This window comes from Pteropus vampyrus, unplaced genomic scaffold (genome assembly GCF_000151845.1).
Source record: "Pteropus vampyrus isolate Shadow unplaced genomic scaffold, Pvam_2.0 Scaffold19, whole genome shotgun sequence".
NCBI classification, from domain to species: domain Eukaryota; kingdom Metazoa; phylum Chordata; class Mammalia; order Chiroptera; family Pteropodidae; genus Pteropus; species Pteropus vampyrus.
This window is the reverse complement of record NW_011888800.1, coordinates 15241342-15260083: the sequence shown is the minus strand read 5'-3', so window position 1 is coordinate 15260083 and position 18742 is coordinate 15241342. Positions and strand designations below refer to the sequence as shown.

The window sequence follows — 18742 nt, the reverse complement described above, 5'->3', positions numbered from 1 at the left end:
GGGTGATGAAACAAAGTTTGCCTTCTTCCAACTTGTCTGCATTTTTCTTAATGAGTGTATTTGCCTTTTTTAATAGGAAGAAATGAACATTAAAATGAACATTAAAAAAACTTTCGTTTCCTTTAGAAACAATAAAAATCAGTCAATAATTGTAAGCGGGGAGTCGGGTGCTGGAAAGACAGTGTCTGCTCGCTATGCCATGAGGTATTTTGCCACCGTCAGCAAGTCGAGCAGTAAAGCCCATGTGGAGGACAAGGTTCTGGCATCAAACCCCATAACTGAGGTGTGTACCCTGTGGAGGGGTGGGGAGCCGGCTCGGAGGCAGTGGCATGTGATGATGGAGAGGTGGGTTGGTTTGTGTGTGTGTGTTGTCCTGGCGAACTATAGTTCCCACCCTTTAAAGATCAAAGAAGTGAGGATGGGAGGTTAGCCTGGAAGGCTGTTATCCAGTGAGATTTGAAGGAGGTTGGGGCAGAGATTGCTGCTTCCAAGGCTCTCTTCTTTCACCTTCTGGGCTAGAAATTCTGCCATCAGATTTCAGGAGTCCCCTGTTTACATTACATCCTGTGGGAAATTTCCTCAACCACAGATACGGCTGGTACACTGAGACCGGTGGAGTTCTCCAGCCAACAGGCACCAGCTTTCATGAACTTATTGTTAAATATTCAGGAATTTTTTTGCAAGCTGTCATTAAACCTATGGTAGTTTGAAATCAGTCTTGGTGGGAGTATTTACACCTTACAAATTGGCAAATGCCACATATCAAGGCTCTTCTTCCTCCCCGGCAGCTAATTCATCAGCATAACACTGACAGTCAGAGAGGTATGGGCAAGACCAGCTATGATGGCACCCAGGGGTAAGGAGGCAGCCTTCAAGGAAGAAAGGACATCCGAAAGGCTCAGGAGAGGGCCCAAAGGCCAGCTCTGGCTGCCTCACAAAATGGGAAGAGGATTGATTTGGATTTATTTGGAAATGTAGCAAGTAATTAAGAGCATTAGATTCCTAGATATCTTGTCCCTATTTTCTCAAATCAAAATCCTCAGTGAATATTTATCAGACCACCTGTCTTATTTGAGCCACTATGCCAGGTAATATGGGAAGTAATGGAAAAGAATAAGACCCAGTCCCCAAGTTTTAAGCCTCCTCTAACATAAGCACATTTTAAAGTTAAGTAGAAACATAACCCACAATCTAAGAAGAGAAGAGGAAAGTTATCAAGAGGCACTGCACGTTTAAATGCCCAGTGGATAATTTCGTGTGATTATTTGTTTAGAGTTGGTCTTGCCCACTGGACTGTAAGTTCCGTGAAGGCAGGACCATGTCTACTCAGTTCACCTTTGCATTCTGAGCACTTGACTGATAGCAGATGCTCAGTAAATATATGTTGTGATAAAGTATAATGACCTGATCAGGAAGTGCAGTGTATGGGCATAAGAAGGGTATTTCCTGAGGGTGCTCAGGAAGGGGGAGGGGATAGGCAGAAGAGATGGAATTCAAGCATAGAAGTCAAAAGCAAAAATCATGTTCAGACTGTGGGAGGGATGGGAGAGGGCAGACTTTTGGTTGAGTGGAAAGTTTGAGTAGGGAAGGGGTAAAGGCTAAGGATAGAAATAAAGGTTGGATGAAAGATGTGGAATTCTAATTGAGCATCTTTGGGGCATGGATATGTTGAGGCACTTTATATTTTCTTACTTTATCCTCCCAGCTCTGCAGGATGCTCATTGTTCCCATGTTACACATAGAGAAATTAAGACCTGAAAAGATGAAATAACTTCTAGCATCACACAGTTAGTAGAAAAAGAACCTAGGGCCATGAAACACCAGAACCTGTGCTCTGTCTGGTCCTGCTCAGTGTCTCTGAACAAGATCAAGCAGAGCCTTGAATGGCAGGCTAACGGTGTGTCATGTTCCCTGTAAGCCTCGGACTGCTTTTCCCCGAACCCCTGACCTCCTTTGCTAATCAGACCTCCTCACTGCCCCACATGCAAGATCCGATTTTACTGAAACTGTTCCAATAATATTGATGCAAAGATCTTTTTAATGTCATTATTACAAGAGAGTCCTATGTTTTGTAGGCTATTGGAAATGCCAAGACCACCCGCAATGACAACAGTAGTCGGTTTGGGAAATACACAGAAATCAGTTTCGATGACAGAAATCAAATTATAGGAGCCAATATGAGAACTTATCTGCTGGAGAAATCTAGAGTTGTCTTTCAAGTAAGAATAAGAATATTATTTAAATTTTCTCTTCCCCGACTTTTTAAGTATTATTTCCATTCATATACTCTAGACAACCTACAATGTTCTGTGACTTGGAAAATAGAATTTTCCTATCTTTCATTTGCAGTGTTTTTTTTTCTATTTCATAAAGCAAATTTTTAAAAAAATTTTTATTAAAATTATTGGGGTAACGTTGGTTAATAACATTATATAAATTTCAGGTGTACACGTTTTTAATACATCTGTGTGCTTTATTGTGTGCTAACACCTGAAGTCTCATCTCCTTCTGTCACTTTGTATTTGGCCCCCTTTACTCTCTTCACCCTCCCTCTACCCCCCTTTCCCTCTGATAACCACCATTCTGTTGTCTATATCTACAAGTCTTTTTGTTCATTCATTTGTATGTTTATTTGTTCCTATGTTGCTTTTTGTTTTAAATCCCATATATGAGTGAAATCATATGGTTCTTGTCCTTTCCTGTTGACTTATTTCACATAACATAATATTCTCAAGATCCATCCATGTTTTAACAAATGGCAACATTTCACCTTTTTATGACTGAGTATTCTGTTGTATATATGTACTATATGTTTTTTATCCAATCATCCATCAAAGGACACCTAGGTTATTTCTGTGTCTTGGCTATTTAGAGTAATGCTGCAGTGAGTGAACATACAGGTACACATATCTTTATGAATAAATGTTTTCTGATTTTGGGGGTAGATACCCAGAAGAGGGATTGCTGGGTCATATAGTAACTATATTCTTAATTTTCTGAGGAGCCTCCATCTGAAAAAGAAATTGATGTATAGGTACAATATCAGTGAGCTGCATGACCTAGAGAAAAGATTATAACTTTTAATTTGGAGTGCTTAAAAAATCATTCAAGTTTAAAAATCCAGTTTATAGTTCTAGAACACAAAAACAAAGCTGTGAGACTGGTTTTCCTATCAGGAAGAGAATGGGGTTAGAGCTAGTGAGGGGGAGTTTGAGAGAAAGGCTCTTCGTTCAGTAAAATGGAGAAAATTCTCATAGTTTTGGCCCAGGAGGAGAGTAACAGTAAGCCTTGTGAGAGGAAAGGGGAACAGGTTGGATCACAGCATTATTGACAACAGCAAACAACACGCATAGATGTCAGGGTCCCTTAGAGCAGAACCGCCAATTCAGATTAGCCCCCTAAGACCCTCTGGTTGAAAACTTAACATTTTCACTATTAAAGGGCTAGTGTCACTTCAGAACTTTTCTTTCTTTTACAGTCGGAAAATGAACGAAATTACCACATTTTCTATCAGCTTTGTGCATCTGCACAGCAGTCGGAATTTAAACATCTTAAATTGGGTATGTGATGGATGGTGTGTGGAAGAGTCTTTTGTATAGAGGTTTAAATTCTAGACTAATTTCTTCTTATAGTAATACCACTTAAAGAAATATTCTGTACAAAGACATAAGATCCTTGGGTTTTGGGGTAGAATTGATACCTCTAACTGAAGAGACGGAATAGGCTGATGGGTGGATGGATCCAGGGAGGGAGGAGCCCCCTAAACTTCAAGATTCTTTTCAAAGCCCATGGGTGATTACGCTGTAAGTCCCCAAACTTTTCTTTTTATCTGAACTCCTTGGATGTCATTTTTCTAATATGTATGACATATTTTCCCGTGTTCTGAGACAGAATACCTCTATCATAATTTGAACTTCCTTGATGACTCAAGGTCAGTAGTATTTGTAGTAATAATGAAGTCACCTAAGATAATATCCATGCCTTATTTGCTAAACAGAATGTGAATAGCGAATGTGGAAGAGCTTTTGAAGGGTCACCTACTATTCAAATATTAGATGTTTATGAGGTCATTATCTTGGTTGTGGTGATAGCTTTCTAAGTATATATGTATATCAAAACTCATCAAATTGTACATTTTAAATGTGTGTTGTACATTTCATAAACAACCAACACAGACATTTATACAGAAATTTGACACAGAAAGCTGTATAAAATTGTTAGGTATGGGAACAACAACCGTGAGCTTTGGAATCAGGCCCGTGTTTAAGTTCTTGCCCCACCATCAGCTATGGGACCTTGAACAAGTCACTTCTCTCTTCTGAGCCTCAACTTCTAAGGCTGTAGTACAGAATTCTAAGGAATAAATGGAATAATGTGTATAAAATGCTTAATACAGCATATTAAGTGTGAATGTCCCTTCTTTTGATAAACATGTATTCCAAGTTTTTGTGTTACAGATGTAAAAATCTTGTTTTGTATTTCAGGGAGTGCAGAAGAATTTAATTATACGAGAATGGGAGGCAGCACTGTCATTGAGGGTGTGAATGATGGAAACGACATGGTGGAAACTCAGAAGACCTTCATACTCCTGGGTAAGTGAAACTACCCTATCCAGGGTTTGGCCATTTTCTCTTTTAAAAAATTAAATAAATAAAAGGCAGAGATGACCAGCAGGCATGTGTTCTGAAGATTTCTAATAAACCTTAATTTTAGGATGAGCCAATGAGGACATTTTTAGAGGCCAAGTGGTCAAGACTGTGTCTTTCCCTGAAAAGATCTAGAAATCAACTCCTTTGCCCTCAGGCTCACTTGTTTACCAGGAGAGTTCTGGGCTGTAAGCTCTGTGGGTGCTCATAAGCCCTGAGAAGTCTGGCGAAAGCCAAAGTCCCACTCAGGTCAGAAGTATCAGGTTGATTCGACATGGCCTTCATGGGCATCCTGACGACAGTACAATAGCAGCTACTTGTATGGAGCTTGCTAGGAGCCAGGCACTGTCCTGAGTACTTTATTACCTATGTCAACCTATTTAAACCTTACAGCCACCCTATGAACACACACTGGGATTTCCCACATTTTATAACAGGTAAACTGAGGCACAGAAATGGTGAGTGATTTACTCAAGGTCACATGGCTAGTACAGAAATGAACTAGAATTTGCACTAGGGGTCTTAAAACATTTTATTTTTATATGGAAAAGCAACTTTTTGATCGCTAGGAGGCTAACACAGTAGAAACAGATACTCTTCCCAATCTTTTTCTATCTTTTCTCACATGGAGCGCATGTTTGAGAAAACTGTCTACTAAATGGCAAAATAGTCATTGTCTTTCCCATTTTGTATTAGTCTGGGCTTCTACATGCAACTGCCAGTCAAAGCTTTCGTTCAGTGTGAGACCAGAGAGCTAATTCAGCACGTGACCGGACATGGCTGGCAGAATGCCAGGACAGCAGTGGAATCTGTACCCACTTACTTTCTGTTATTTAAAGATGCTGGCCCAATGGCTTCTCTCTCCTCTGACTGCCTGACCACTGGCCATTCTAACTCACAATTTAGTGCTTAATTATCTGTTGTCATGTACTTGCTCCAGTTTTTTCATGTGTCATAAGATTGGTCTTTCGTCTCATACAGGTCAATTATTATCTCTGGGCATCAATTTTCCCATCTCTACATTGGAACAATACTGAAAATATTTAGTTGTTTCAATTATCTATTGCCGTTCCCCAAATCTTAGTGGCTTAAAATGACAATTTATTATTATCTCTTGTGATTCTAGGTAGACTGGGCTCAGCTGGGCACTTCTCGCTTGGGGACTTTTTTATGATGGTATTGGGCCGAATCCTTTGAAGGCTTCTTCTCTCACATAGGCTGGGATGGCTAGAACTACTGGGGACTGGGTGGGCATTTCTCTGTCTCCATGTGGACTTCCTCACAGCATGCTGGCCTTAGGGTAGAGGGACCACATGTATTGTGGCTACCTTCTTCTAGTTTCAGTTCCAACAGGCTCAGGTGGACTCTGCAGGGCTTGTCATGAACCAGCCTCAGAAGTAATGCAGTCCCACTACTGCTATATGCCAAAAATAAAAAACAAGTCACAGGGCCAGCTCAGACTCATGACTCATGGAAAGGAAACTTGCATGGTGGGGCTCTAGGGCCATCTTTGGAGTAGCTACCACAATAGCTGTTAGGGATATTGTGAGGATTAAGAGAGAATGTCTAAAATGGTTTATAAACAGTGACATGCTATATCAGAGATCAGTACACATTTAATGAAAGCATGACCTCACTGTGTGAATCATTAAAAAATGTCCTAGACCAAAGGTCGGCAGATTGCAGCCTGTCTTTGTAAATAAAGTTTTATTGGAATACAGACACACTCATTTGTGTAAATATGGTCTATGGCTGTTTTCACACTGTGGTAGCAGAGTTAAATAATCATGACATCAACTACACGGCCTGCAAAGACTAATAAAAAAATGTGTGCTGACCCTTGTCCTAGATGATAGAGTGAGACTACTTGATGAGTTCCTTAGAGTCTTCTTGTAATATGTGAGAAGACTCATGGAATTCAAGAAGCTGTCTTAGCTTCACCCCAGTGTGTCTAAACATGGTGACCCCGTGCCAGGAAAAGGAGAAGTTTGAAGAGGCTCCAAAGGTCCATTTACTGTTGCGGAGTGGATTCTCGCATGGAACCAGATACCTCACTGTAACTTTGAGATTGCCATCATCCTGTGACTCGTACAATCACTGATCTCATGCTGTGCATTGATTTTTGTGGTCTCTAGATCCATGCTGTCCAACACAGTAGTCACCAACCAAGCATAAGTGACTGTTTACATTTTACTTTAATTAGAATGACATAAAATTTAAAATTTGGTTCCTCAGTTGCACCGAGCACATTTTGAGTGCTCACAACCACATGCAGTAATAGTTCCTGTGTTGTACAGCACAGACATAGAACATTTCCAACATCTCAATGTTCTCAACAGCGCGTCTCCTAACAAGGTGAATACCTTGTTGATACTGCTTGTCCTCTTGTTTGTGTCTTGATATTACATTTAGATGAAGACCTCCTCAAGGGCAGACTGCCTAACTTGAATCTTATATAGACTTATAACACAACTGGGCAAATCACCCTTTTTAAAAAGGTAATTACTAGATTAGTACTTGTTGGCCGATTTGTCCATTCCTGTGTTTTGTTATGGAAACAGAATAGAAAAATGGGCATGGTTAGCAGCGAGGTCATCTAGGTCAACACACACATCCAATTCACAACATGCCCAGTAAATGGACCTCTGGAACCTGCTGAAACTTCTTCACCTGGTATGGAGTCTTCAGGGGACCTCTACATTAGACATACTGGGTGAAGCTAAGACAGCTTCATGAACGCCACAGTCTTTTCGCCTACTGCTTAGATGTGGCATACCCAGTGTGACCTTGGGCCAGTTCCCTAGCCCTTCTACGCTTTAGTTTCCTCTCTGTACAATGGGGATAATACCAGTACTTACTTCCTATAGTTGTTGTAAGCGTTAGAGAGATGACGTGGAAAGTACTCGGGATAGTGCCTGCCACAGAATTCCAGTCCCTTCCCATTCTGCTCCTGAGGTACATTGGCCAACCACAAAGTTAGGACTGAAGAAGCAGAAGGTGGTGAATTTTTATCAAAAGCGCCTTCCCTTTGTTCTCCTGCTCACTCTCGTTGAATTCGTCCCTTGATCCTGGTCATTTAGATCTCTACCAGAAAGAACACCCTGGAAATCGACCTAGCTAGGACTCCTTGTGAAATCCAACTCAGGTCACTGTGCTTTTGTATGACTTTGTCTCACTGAAGATAATTCCTTAACTGAGGTCTTAAGTTTTTTCTTTCACATCATTGCTTTGGAGTTATTTCACTTTTGTCAATTCTGGAAGGCATGGAGTAGTTGAGTAATTTAGTTACGGATCATGCAGAGTGGAGTGGCGGAGCGAAGATTACCAAACTTTGCATTTTTAGTTGCTTTTATTCACCACTTATCTGTCATTTATCATGGTGAAGGCCTGGCAGTTGATTTCTGTTAAAGGCCTGTCCTTCAAATGGAGGCATTAACTCCAGATAGAAAGACTGCAGATGCCTACACCAGACTGAGCTAGAGTCATCCATATACTTTGCGTTTGATACCTTTTGCAACTTTGATTTTGTTTAATCTTTGAAGTAGAGAAGACTCTGTAGGTTTTGAAGCTATTTAAGAATGTGACCTAGCCGCTATTCAAATACTCCAGGTGTCCTCAGGTAGAAGCAGTGAGTGGCCATGGTGGTTCTTACTCGGATTTTAGGGCCCACTGCTTTTTTGCTTGGAGAGAGTAGGGGGAGTCGTGAGTCAACATTCCAGTTTTCATCCTGGCACAGACCAGGGAGCACGGATGTCGATCAGAATGAGCCTGCCCCACCTGCCTGAGTCTATTGTCAAGCTCCTTGACTCACTGCAGTGTCATTACGACCACCTGGTGCTTACCCCATCCACCTCACTTCTGCACGGAGATCCTGACCTAGCAAAGCCCTGTTCACAACTGGCAGATCCTCCGCTGTGATTTACAGGAGTCAGACATAAAATCCTTCCTGGGAGCTGGTCATATTTATTTTCAGTCCCAGGAAATGTGCTGATCCCCTTGTGATGACCAAATATGTTGTATATTTATAACTTATATTCCACCTATATCACTCAAGCCTGAGAGGAAATGGGGCACACTCCAGTTCGGGTTAAAGGAGGGTTTGTTTATGAAGGGAGCAACTGTAGCAATGTGGATGGGGCCAGGGGAGCTGCAAGTGGCAGTAGGGACCCGGGGTCAGCAGCAGAGCTGTTTGCTGCTCTTTCCCTTTCAGGCACAAGGGTGTTACTGGAGCCTGAAAGAAGGGTTGGGGAAAATCAGTGCAAGACCAGGAGCAGGGACCTCATGTTAGTCGGTGACAGAGCCAACCTGAGGCAACTTTGCAGGAAAAGAGGATGATATACCAGCCCTTCTGTCTTCCTGCTCTCTGATCTCCTGCCAGGGCCCCCACTGGTCAAACCCAGCCAGAGGCCAGAGGACATGAGAGCCCATTGCCTTGGTCCAGACAGGTCAGGCCCTAGAGCAAAGAGCGGGATGCAGAGCTGTAGGGGCAAATGGAATCCATCCAGCATCCCACTATTCAGGCAGCTCCCAAGCAAAAAAGAAATAAAAAATAAAAAATAAAGCAAGTACATCACAGAATAAATGAGAGCTGATTCTCCCAAGAACTTGACATGAAATTGTTACTTGGATATTTTTGTGTTGAGCTTCCTAGTAGCCATGGCAAAAAGGGAAACCTGGTGGGTTGTAGAGTTTACATTGTGTGTCTGCCCAAGTCAAACTGTAAAGAATAGTGAGGCAGATTCTCTCTGGGGTCCACTTCATGTTCCCTGGCCCAGCTCTTGGCACTGATTATACTAGAGCATCTTGAAAGAATTCAGGTGTTATCTTACACATGATTAAGAGAAGAAATGCAATATTCCTAATTTAGGAAAATTTTTGTTTTTAGGTTTCAAGAAAGATTTTCAGATGGATGTTTTTAAGATCCTGGCAGCCATCCTACATCTGGGCAACGTGCAGATTACAGCAGTGGGCAATGAGAGATCCACAGTTAGTGTAAGATACTTGTTTGTTTCACCCGTCCTGTGTTTGGATGGTCATCAGTAGAACATCTTGTGGATCCCCTGCTTTTGCGTTTTAGCACCAGGCACATTGGGCCAGTGGGGAAACCAGTTTAATGAGAACAAGGAGGCAAGGGTTTCCATGAATTGCCTTCAAAGAGTAAAGGTTGTTCCCTTTGCAAAAGTAGAAGAGAGGGAAAATGCATTGTCTATGTGTTTTTCTTTTAGTCAGCAAATTTTTACTGAGCGCCTTACTGTGTGCCAGGCACTATTGTAGGCTCTGGAGAAACAGCAGTGAACAAAACAAACCAAGAAGGCCCTCACAGTGCTTATGATCTAGGGGAAGAAAGCGGAGAGGAGGAGACACAATAAATAATTATGGGCTCTGGCAGCTGATGATGGCCATTAAAAAGGAAAGTAAAGCAAAGTAGAAGATGGAGAGGAGCTGTGCCTTTTGTGTAGGGCATTCAGAGAAAGCCTTTCTGATACAGTGGCCGTGGGCAGAGGCCTGAAGACAAGGAAGTGAATTGTATCTGAGGAAGAACATATTAAGCAGAGGGAACAGCAAGTATAAGGGCTCTCAGGCAGAAGTTGTAATTTGAGAACTAGTAAAAAACTTGTTCTATCCAGAGGAGTGAAAGCAGAGAGGCCAGAAAATGGAGGGAGAGAGAGGGTACAGGTCATGTAGGGCAAGAGTCTCCAACCCCAAGGCGTGGATCTGTATTGGTCAGTGGCCTTTATAGGAACCAGGCCGCACAGCAGGAGGTGAGCAGCAGGTGAGCTTCACCTGAATTTGCAGCCACTCCCCAGCACTAGCATCATTGCCTCAGCTCCACCTCAGTCATCAGGAATTAGATTCTTGTAGTAGCACCAGTCCCTAGTGCCAAAAAGGTTGAGGACCACTGAGTAGGGCCTTAAGGGCACTGGACAGTTGTAAACAGAAAGGACACCTCCTACTTCCTGACATGCGCCTGAATCTAACACCAGTGGTGCTGATTTTCTCTCTGGAAATATACCCCCGTGTAAGTTTTGTGGCACATTTATTTAATAGACATGAGGTAAGTTTATATGTGTGACTATTGTGTGACAAATATTATGAGTAGTGATTCCTGGTAGGGAGTATGTGTTTGGTTATTTTCATCAATATCCACATAAAGAAGAAAACACATAGTAAAAACTGTTTCTATGAAATGCAGTGGCAGCGGTATCCTGCCAAGGGTCAGGTGCAGGCTCGATGCCACTGTGGCCTCTCCTGCTTTACTCCCAGGCCTGACTCTGTCTCAAAAGGCCTGGTCATTCTCATGCCAGCTCATCCTCACTTGACACAGGCCTGAGCGGAAGCCAAAGGCCCTCGGTGGGTGGGCTTATGCTGGTTTAGGTGGCTAGACAGCCCTGATGGGGTTTGTATTTGTTTTTAAAGGAGGATGACAGTCACCTGAAGGTGTTCTGTGAGCTCCTGGGCCTGGAGAGTGGCAAAGTTGCCCAGTGGCTGTGCAATCGCAAAATCATCACGACCTCTGAGACTGTGGTGAAACCCATGACCAGGCCCCAGGCTGTCAACGCCAGGGACGCGCTGGCCAAAAAGATCTATGCTCACCTGTTCGACTTCATTGTGGAGAGAATTAACTTAGCATTGCAGTTTTCAGGCAAGCAGCACACTTTTATTGGTGTTTTGGACATTTATGGGTAAGATTCTTTTCAGTGAGCCTGTCTTTCCTCGTTCAAATTCAAATGCCCATTATTTTTAGATCAATTTGTTCAGGTTTCTCCTTTGTGTTTCGCGTGATCAGAAAGATGGTGTTCTCTGTTTTCTCATGTTGGGTGTTAAGTACTATCTCCTGGGCTACAGTGTCTTTTATTTAGTGTATTAAATAAATGCTAAATTACTAATTGCCAACATCAGGAGTTCATCATATGCCAGCTACCATGCTGGATGGTTTCCATGCACTTTCTCACTTGCTCCTCAAACAACCTTATAATTATCCCCATCTTAGAGATGATGTAGCCAAGGCTCAGGAACTCCGCTGGTGGGAGTTCCCAGTGCTGCGTGAGGCTCTCACCCACTTCTGTCTCTTGACAGAGGCTCCCTGAGGTGTGAACCCTGACATTCCTTTCCTCTTTCATGGGGAATGACAGTCCCAGAGGTCCTGTACCTTGCACAGGCTCACAGGCCAGAGGAGGACTCAGAATCAGGCCTTTTACCAACCAGTTTCACACCTAAATCCTCATCCTTTCTTGCATAATGACAGTCCTCTGTTTGCCTCAGCCCCTCCCCAGGAACTCTTGTGGGGTTAGAGATCCCACGCTGGAGTGTTGTTTTTCCTCCTTCTCTTTGCTATGACCTGGTTTTCTAAATCCCGGGTCAGACTCATGCTAAAGATGCTCATGGAATAGCAGAGAGAGTGCAAAAGGCCCCAGCCAGGTGAGGCGGGCTGAAGGGGCTGTTAGCACTCAGACTTTTGTTTGTTAGCACCTGGCCTCCATGCCCAACCCTCCCCACTCCCAGGACCAACCCGGGTTTTCCCATAGGAGAAGGGGCAGATTGTCCCATGAAAGATATCACAGAGTATTCTGTCCAGATTGGGGAGTAGTCCCCTACACTCTGTGAAAAGCAGCTCAAGTCCCCTCCTCATGTAGAGGGGAGAGCCTGAGCTCTGGGCCTCTGTGACCTGCTGTTCCCTACTGGGGGAGGGTAGGCAGGAGGGCAGAGGGGCAAAGCGAGTCCAGGTAAAGAGCTTAATGAGACAGTGCCTCAAGGGAGGGGCTTTGTTTAGTTTAGATTTTAAGTTAATAACATGTGACATCCAATTAATATGTCAACAGTTGTAAAATATCAGTACATTGCTGGGATCCTCTAGTAGATTAGTTCCTGTTTCTTGTTCTAAAAAAAGCATGTGAACAGCCAGTAGTAATTTAAGTAGACTTGTGGGAAGGCAAAGTCCTGCTTAAAACAATCTCTTTATGGTGGAATAGGTAACTTTCAAATGTCTTAAAAATAAATAGACCTTTATTTTAAGAATATATTATTTCATTCATCCAACAAATATCTATGTGCCAGGCACTGTGGTGTGATCGGTGAACAGCACAGACGCATGGCTCTACTTTTTGGGGACTTAAATTTTAAGGGGCAGGTGGACAATTAAATGGGGACGATCCCCATGAAGGGAATAAGGGAATGTGCTGGGGGTTAACTGAGGATAGGGAAGAGGGACAGTTGAGCACAAGAAGCAGGGTGAGGAGGATGGCAGGCAGAAAGGAGTCAGATCCTTGGGGCCTATTGAGCACCATAATAAAGAATTTGAATTTTTTGGCTAAGTGTGCAAACCTGAGACAGGAGTAATTATAAACTCACAAGAACTTGTTACTGTACATGTTAAATTTTAAATTTAAAAATAAATTCCTTTTCAAAAATTATAAAAGTAACATGCTTGCTGCCACCAGTGAATTAATGGTATACCCTCCAAAAAAATAAGTGCCCCTCTTTAAGTAAGAGTGCTGCTGCCCAACAAATCCTTTTGTGCCTTTCTCATGTGCTCATGTGCACCCTGCAACTTTTGAGAGAACTGAGCTCAGTTTAGCCTGGAAATAAGGCAGCCTCAAAGGAAGAGTCACCCTCACCGAAAGCGTTTAAAGCTGAAGCTGTGGACTTTGAGTTTCAATTGGGAAAGGCATGAGGGCTCATGGCTCCCTAGCCAGTTGGGTGTTTATGGTCTCTGGACCCAGAGTTGGAAAGGCCTGGGACTCAGATCGCTGGGCGTGAGCACTTTGGTGTGCCGGTTGTATGGCTCTGAGAAAGTTGCAGAAGCTCTCCTAACCTCGGTTTCTGTATCTGTAAGATGGGGCCTGTCTTGCAGGGTTATTATGAAGATCAAATGGAAGAAATTGTAAAGATGTCTTAAGAACCATAAGCATCGTTCAAATGTGAGGTGTTGTCATAGCTAACGTGCTTCTGGCATTTTAAGTCATAGATTTAGGTCTTTCCATGGGTTTTGAACTTTAACTCCGAGTGCTCTTTCTTTAAGAGAAGGGGAACAAAAGGGCAGGAAAATAATCGGTGATGCTTGATATTCCACCCCTGCTCTAGAAAGTCCTTCCTTTGGCCTGGGCTATGGAGCACGAGGCCCTTTTAATTCTTCCCCAAGCCCAGCCCCAGCCTGTCCACGGTGTCCAGGCTCTGGACCCCAGAGTGTGTGTGGAAAGGAGCTGTCAGAGCTGTGTGGGTTCACCTCCTGCCCCAAGTCACTGTGGAGCTGTTTAGAACAAAGTTCAGGCCCATAACCTACTCAGGACGTCTACACTGAGCCAAACTGGCTCGGTCAAGTGAGACTCCCAAGGGACCCATGGTTGGCACTGGCAGGAACCCCTTAGGATTAGAGCAATTAAGAACCAAAGCTTTGGAGGCACCAAGACAAGAATCAAATTGCAAGTCAGGCATTTGCAGGCTGCTGGTCTCTGCCATGGTCACCATCACCTCTGACCACCACGTGTAACAATGGGGTCACTGTAGCCCCCCACCTAGGGCAGTGTTAGGGTTAAGTGAGGCGATGTGCAGCAGCAATGCTAGCACCCAAAGCCCTGGGGGAGCTTCCTCCTGGCAGGAGTGCTTACCTTGCCAGGTGGCGAATTTAATGCCTGAGTTTTGTTCAGCCCACAACAAAAGTTTAACAGAGTGGTATTATTCACATAAAAGTCCAGAATTCTGGCTTCTCTTGAGAATCAGGCGGTCTAACTTCCTGACTTGCATTCATCCATGGCCACAGCTGGTCAGAGCAGAGTAGCAGCTGCCCCATTGGACAGTCCTGTTTGCAAGGGCCCCGCACAGCTCACTGTGCACTCTCTCCAGCCTGCTTTTCGTTTCTGTCACCTGCCTCCTCTCAGCTCTGTGTTCGCAACCCCAGGGCAGCTCCAGAGACAGACTGAATGTCTGAAAATGAAGGTGGGGCCATGTCTGTCTTGGACCTGCTGGGGTCTGCTGGGCTATAGGCATTAAACGACCTTGCCCTTGTCTTCCACAAACTATGAAAGCACTCCTGGGAGAGGCAAATCTGTGCTCCCTCTCCTTTCAACAGGTAAAGAGGGGGAGAATAGGAAAGAACACTGCTTCTCAGCCAGGCTCACACTTGAGTAGGACACTAGCTGTGTAACCATAACCTTAGGCAAGTTTCTAACCTCTCAGAGTCTTATTTCTTCATCTATAAAATGAGGATGATAATGCTGCTGTCAGTGTTGTGTGGATGAAATGATACATGCTATTCTGACAGGCCTGTTTTAATGCCTGCCTCAGGGTAGCTTTTTTGTACAAGCCGGATTCCTTCTGAGGCAGCCTGGGAAAAGCTGACTTATAAACTGCCGGGATATTAAAACTTTAAGAAAACATAACAAGTTGTTTAGCTATGAAGTTTGTCAAAAAATACTGACCTATAAATAAATGTATGTGTCCTCCAAGTTATATTTTAACTTGCTTAAACTGTATTTCAGTTTTGAAACCTTCAATGTGAACAGCTTTGAACAGTTTTGCATCAATTACGCTAATGAAAAACTGCAACAGCAGTTTAACCTGGTAGGTGATTTTTCTGCTTTCTTGAAACTAGTTCTCAGCTCTGTGTGCCAGCAGACACAGGAAGAGGCAGTTAGGCTTCTCCAAATCCTGAACAGTAAGAGCTGTACACTGGGCCACTACACCACCTTGTGGCCATATATTGAGATTGCACCTTCTCATCCTATTTCTTCTTTTTCGAGCTACCCGGCCAACTTTTAGTTTCAATTCCTCATCTGCCAATCTTGGGTACAGACCCCCTATGCACCCAGACCAAATGATTTAGTGAGTTTCCTGAAGGCTCCACCTCCTTGCACCTGCTGCGCTCTCTGTTGTAACCCACCTTGTTCCTGTCTTTTTCCCATCCCTTTATCTTCACCTGGCAAACTCCTGCTTATCTTTTGAAATTCAGCTTCTCTCACAGAACCCCAGGGGAAGAGGTAGTATGACATCACAGAGAGCATGTGCTTTTGCTTAAACTGAGCTGGGTTTGAATCTCAGTTCTATCACTTCCTTCCTCTGGGACCTCGGGCTCTCTGAGCCTCAGTTTTCCTCACTTTAACAATGGGCCAATAGTATCTGCCTAATACTGTTGTGAGGAGAAGACCAATCATACTCAGTATGTGTTTCTTTTTCTTTCTTTTCCCTTGCTCCAGAATTAATTCATGTATAAGCATTAAATGTCATCCTATTACAAGTTTCTATTTTGTTTGCATTCTCAAGGATTCCTTGGCAGTTTAACATTTAGTAACCCCAATGAAGGGTTTTTCCAAATAGATATGCATCACAACTAAACCATATCTGCAGATTCTGCCATCTCCTACGACTCTAGTGCCATGTTGTTCCCAACATACACATTCACCTCAACCTCAAAATAATGCATATGCAAGACACCCCCTGAAAATAGCGTATCAAGGCTGCAATTTCATTTTCCTCCTGCTCGCCTTCCTCTTCCTCCATTTTTCTCTTTTTCTTCTTTTTTTGAGTCATCTGGTACTGTGCAGATCGTTCTGGGAGGGGTAGTACCTTAAAATGTCAGCACAAAAGCCCTAGTGAAGACTGTCTTCCAGCTCTTGTTCCATAAGCCTGGCCGCTGCTGGATCCCTGCCCTGGTGGCCTCCAGGAGCTCAACAGTGTTAAAGCGAACCCACCACCTTCCCCTCTCAGAGCCCTGACTCTCCGTGCTCCTTTTCATGGTTAAACCACCGGCATCGACCCAGTGTCCTGGCCTAACTTTCATCTAACTCGTCACTCTCGCTCATCTTCCTCCCCCAGAGTCCTCTGCGTCACCTCCCACAGTGTCCAGCCACCACGGAATGCTTGACTGAATCCTGACTGGCCTCTCTGCCTCCACTCCTGCTCTCTTCAAAGCCATCCCTCACCTAAGTCGAGCTATCTTTCCAGACCTCATCACGATCCTCCCTCCCTCACACCTTCCACAGGTCTTCACTGCCCCTAGGAAAAAGCCACAGGACCAGAATTCTCTAGAGAATGTGAGGGCCTTACACGATCCCCCCTCTGCCATCTTGCTGTGCTTTCCCGTTACCCCATGTCACTGCTGTGCTCTATGTCTGGTCTGTACAAGCCCCGTTTGTTTCTCAATCACCTATTGTGCTTTTGTGCCGCTCCCAAAGGATTCCTCCATAGCAGGCTTTCTCCTTGCTGCCCTTCTCCCTCCTGCCACCTGCAGCCAAGATTAGCCTGAGCCAGCCCTCTGGGAAGCCTCCCCGATACCCTTATGGCCCGAACAAGTAGCAAACAAAGTTCTCCAAGTTGTTGGCTTCTCACACTGGCTCCACAGCCAGCATTCTTGGGCAGGCTGCCTTCCACCCGGCCAAAGAGGCTGGCTCTGTACTGGATAGCAGCAGTGCCGTGAGCAGGGAAGGGCTCCAGGACCACTCTGAGTACCTGTATTACTGGAAGTGACAGGATGTAGGCACCCACTCAGACTGGGCGGGAGGATGAGGTCTAAACCCACATTAGGAACTCAGCTGCATTGATCATGGGTAAGGGAGGTTCCCTGGACCTTAGGGTCTTCCATAAACATTGCAAACCAGTCATGTATCTATATTTTCCAAATGCTTACATCCTGCTTTTTGGAAACACATATTAATATTCTGTTGTACTTTCTGTGCTAACTTCTGGATTCCCAGCATGTCTTTAAACTTGAACAAGAAGAATATATGAAGGAAGATATCCCTTGGACTCTGATAGATTTTTATGACAACCAACCAGTTATTGACCTGATTGAAGCAAAAATGGGCATTTTGGAGTTACTGGATGAAGAGTGCTTGGTAACATTTTAAAATAATTGGTTTTACGCCTTTATAGGATGAATGCAGCTGCATAGTGTTAACTTTAAAATTTCAGCATAAATCATTCATAATGCTTATTTTGGAATCTATAATAAAGTAACTCTGTTTTTAGGTATAATTTTTAAATGATATATGTTTGTTTATAAACTTTTTATTTGAGCACCTACTGTGTTAGATATTGCGTTGTTTACCGAAAGGGCCTCATAGACCTGGAGATGAGTAGGATTCAGCCCTTTGCTCAAGTGGCTCATGGTGTGAATTCATCTTTAAAATATTGAGATTTTTTTCAACTTCTGAGTAGTAACGGATGAGCATATTGCAAAGTGGATTTTTTAAAATATACATATACATGTAATTTCCTGACATGTTACTCAATTGGTTGGTTATTAATGCTTTGACCGTAACAGGAACCTGGGAAGACCAGGTGAGCCTCCCACACTCAGCATGTGTCACCCACCTTTGGGTAACATGCATGACCTCTTAGACCGTGTCCAGCAGGGAGGAGCCCTCTGAGGCTGTCTGTAGGTATATGAAGAGTGCATATGGAAACAGCAATGACCCCACGCCAGTTGTTGATGACTAACAAAACTAGGGTTCTCTTCCTGATTCTATGAGTCATCTATCGGGAGGGGTAGAAGAGAAATCAACACCATACAATTTGAGAGATGAGTTCTGAGAGGTTTTCTGTTATTTCCCTCTGGAGGAGCAGCTTTATAGTGAGTCAGCCTCGCAGTGTTCTTCATGGGGCCATCAATACAAAGAATCCCTAGGACAATATTCGTTTTTTGGTTTAAAGTTTGTATTTGATGTTTAAACATAGGTTCTATTTTTTTACACGGATTTATTTGTACTCCAAGCCCCCTCCCCAAAATTATAATGTTGAAGACCTAATGGCATTTTCTCCCTAGAATTCTCAGTTCCATAATTCTTCTCACAGATTATCCTTTCTGGTACCACATGTGCTTCAGCCCCTCCAGTGATTAAGATTAAAGGGCTGGCTGGCATCAGGGCTAACATTCCGGAACAGAAGCCAAGGTAGCCTCTTCTAGCTAAATACTTGTACCCACCCCACAGAGACATTTGCTAGGTGACCAGTGTCACAAGAAATATGCAGGAGTCATTTGAACACAGTGGAGTATTAGATTCACAGCATTCAGGCTTAATATACTTGGTAAATTTAAAATTACCAGCTATCAAGAAGGAATTTAGCAACTAGCTTAGTTTGAGGAGATGAGATCTTAGTGCAAG

The 18742-nt window shown here is 43.5% G+C and overlaps 1 protein-coding gene across 1 annotated transcript in view; it reads left to right on the top strand.

Moving 5' to 3' along the window:
- Positions 1-18742, top strand: part of MYO5C (myosin VC) — a 91213-nt gene that overhangs the window by 24373 nt on the left and 48098 nt on the right. The window contains 8 exon segments of the mRNA XM_023527721.1: positions 127-283; positions 2076-2219; positions 3479-3560; positions 4485-4592; positions 9532-9638; positions 11064-11329; positions 15122-15203; positions 17333-17473. Coding sequence (XP_023383489.1) covers positions 127-283; positions 2076-2219; positions 3479-3560; positions 4485-4592; positions 9532-9638; positions 11064-11329; positions 15122-15203; positions 17333-17473 — 1087 coding nt within the window.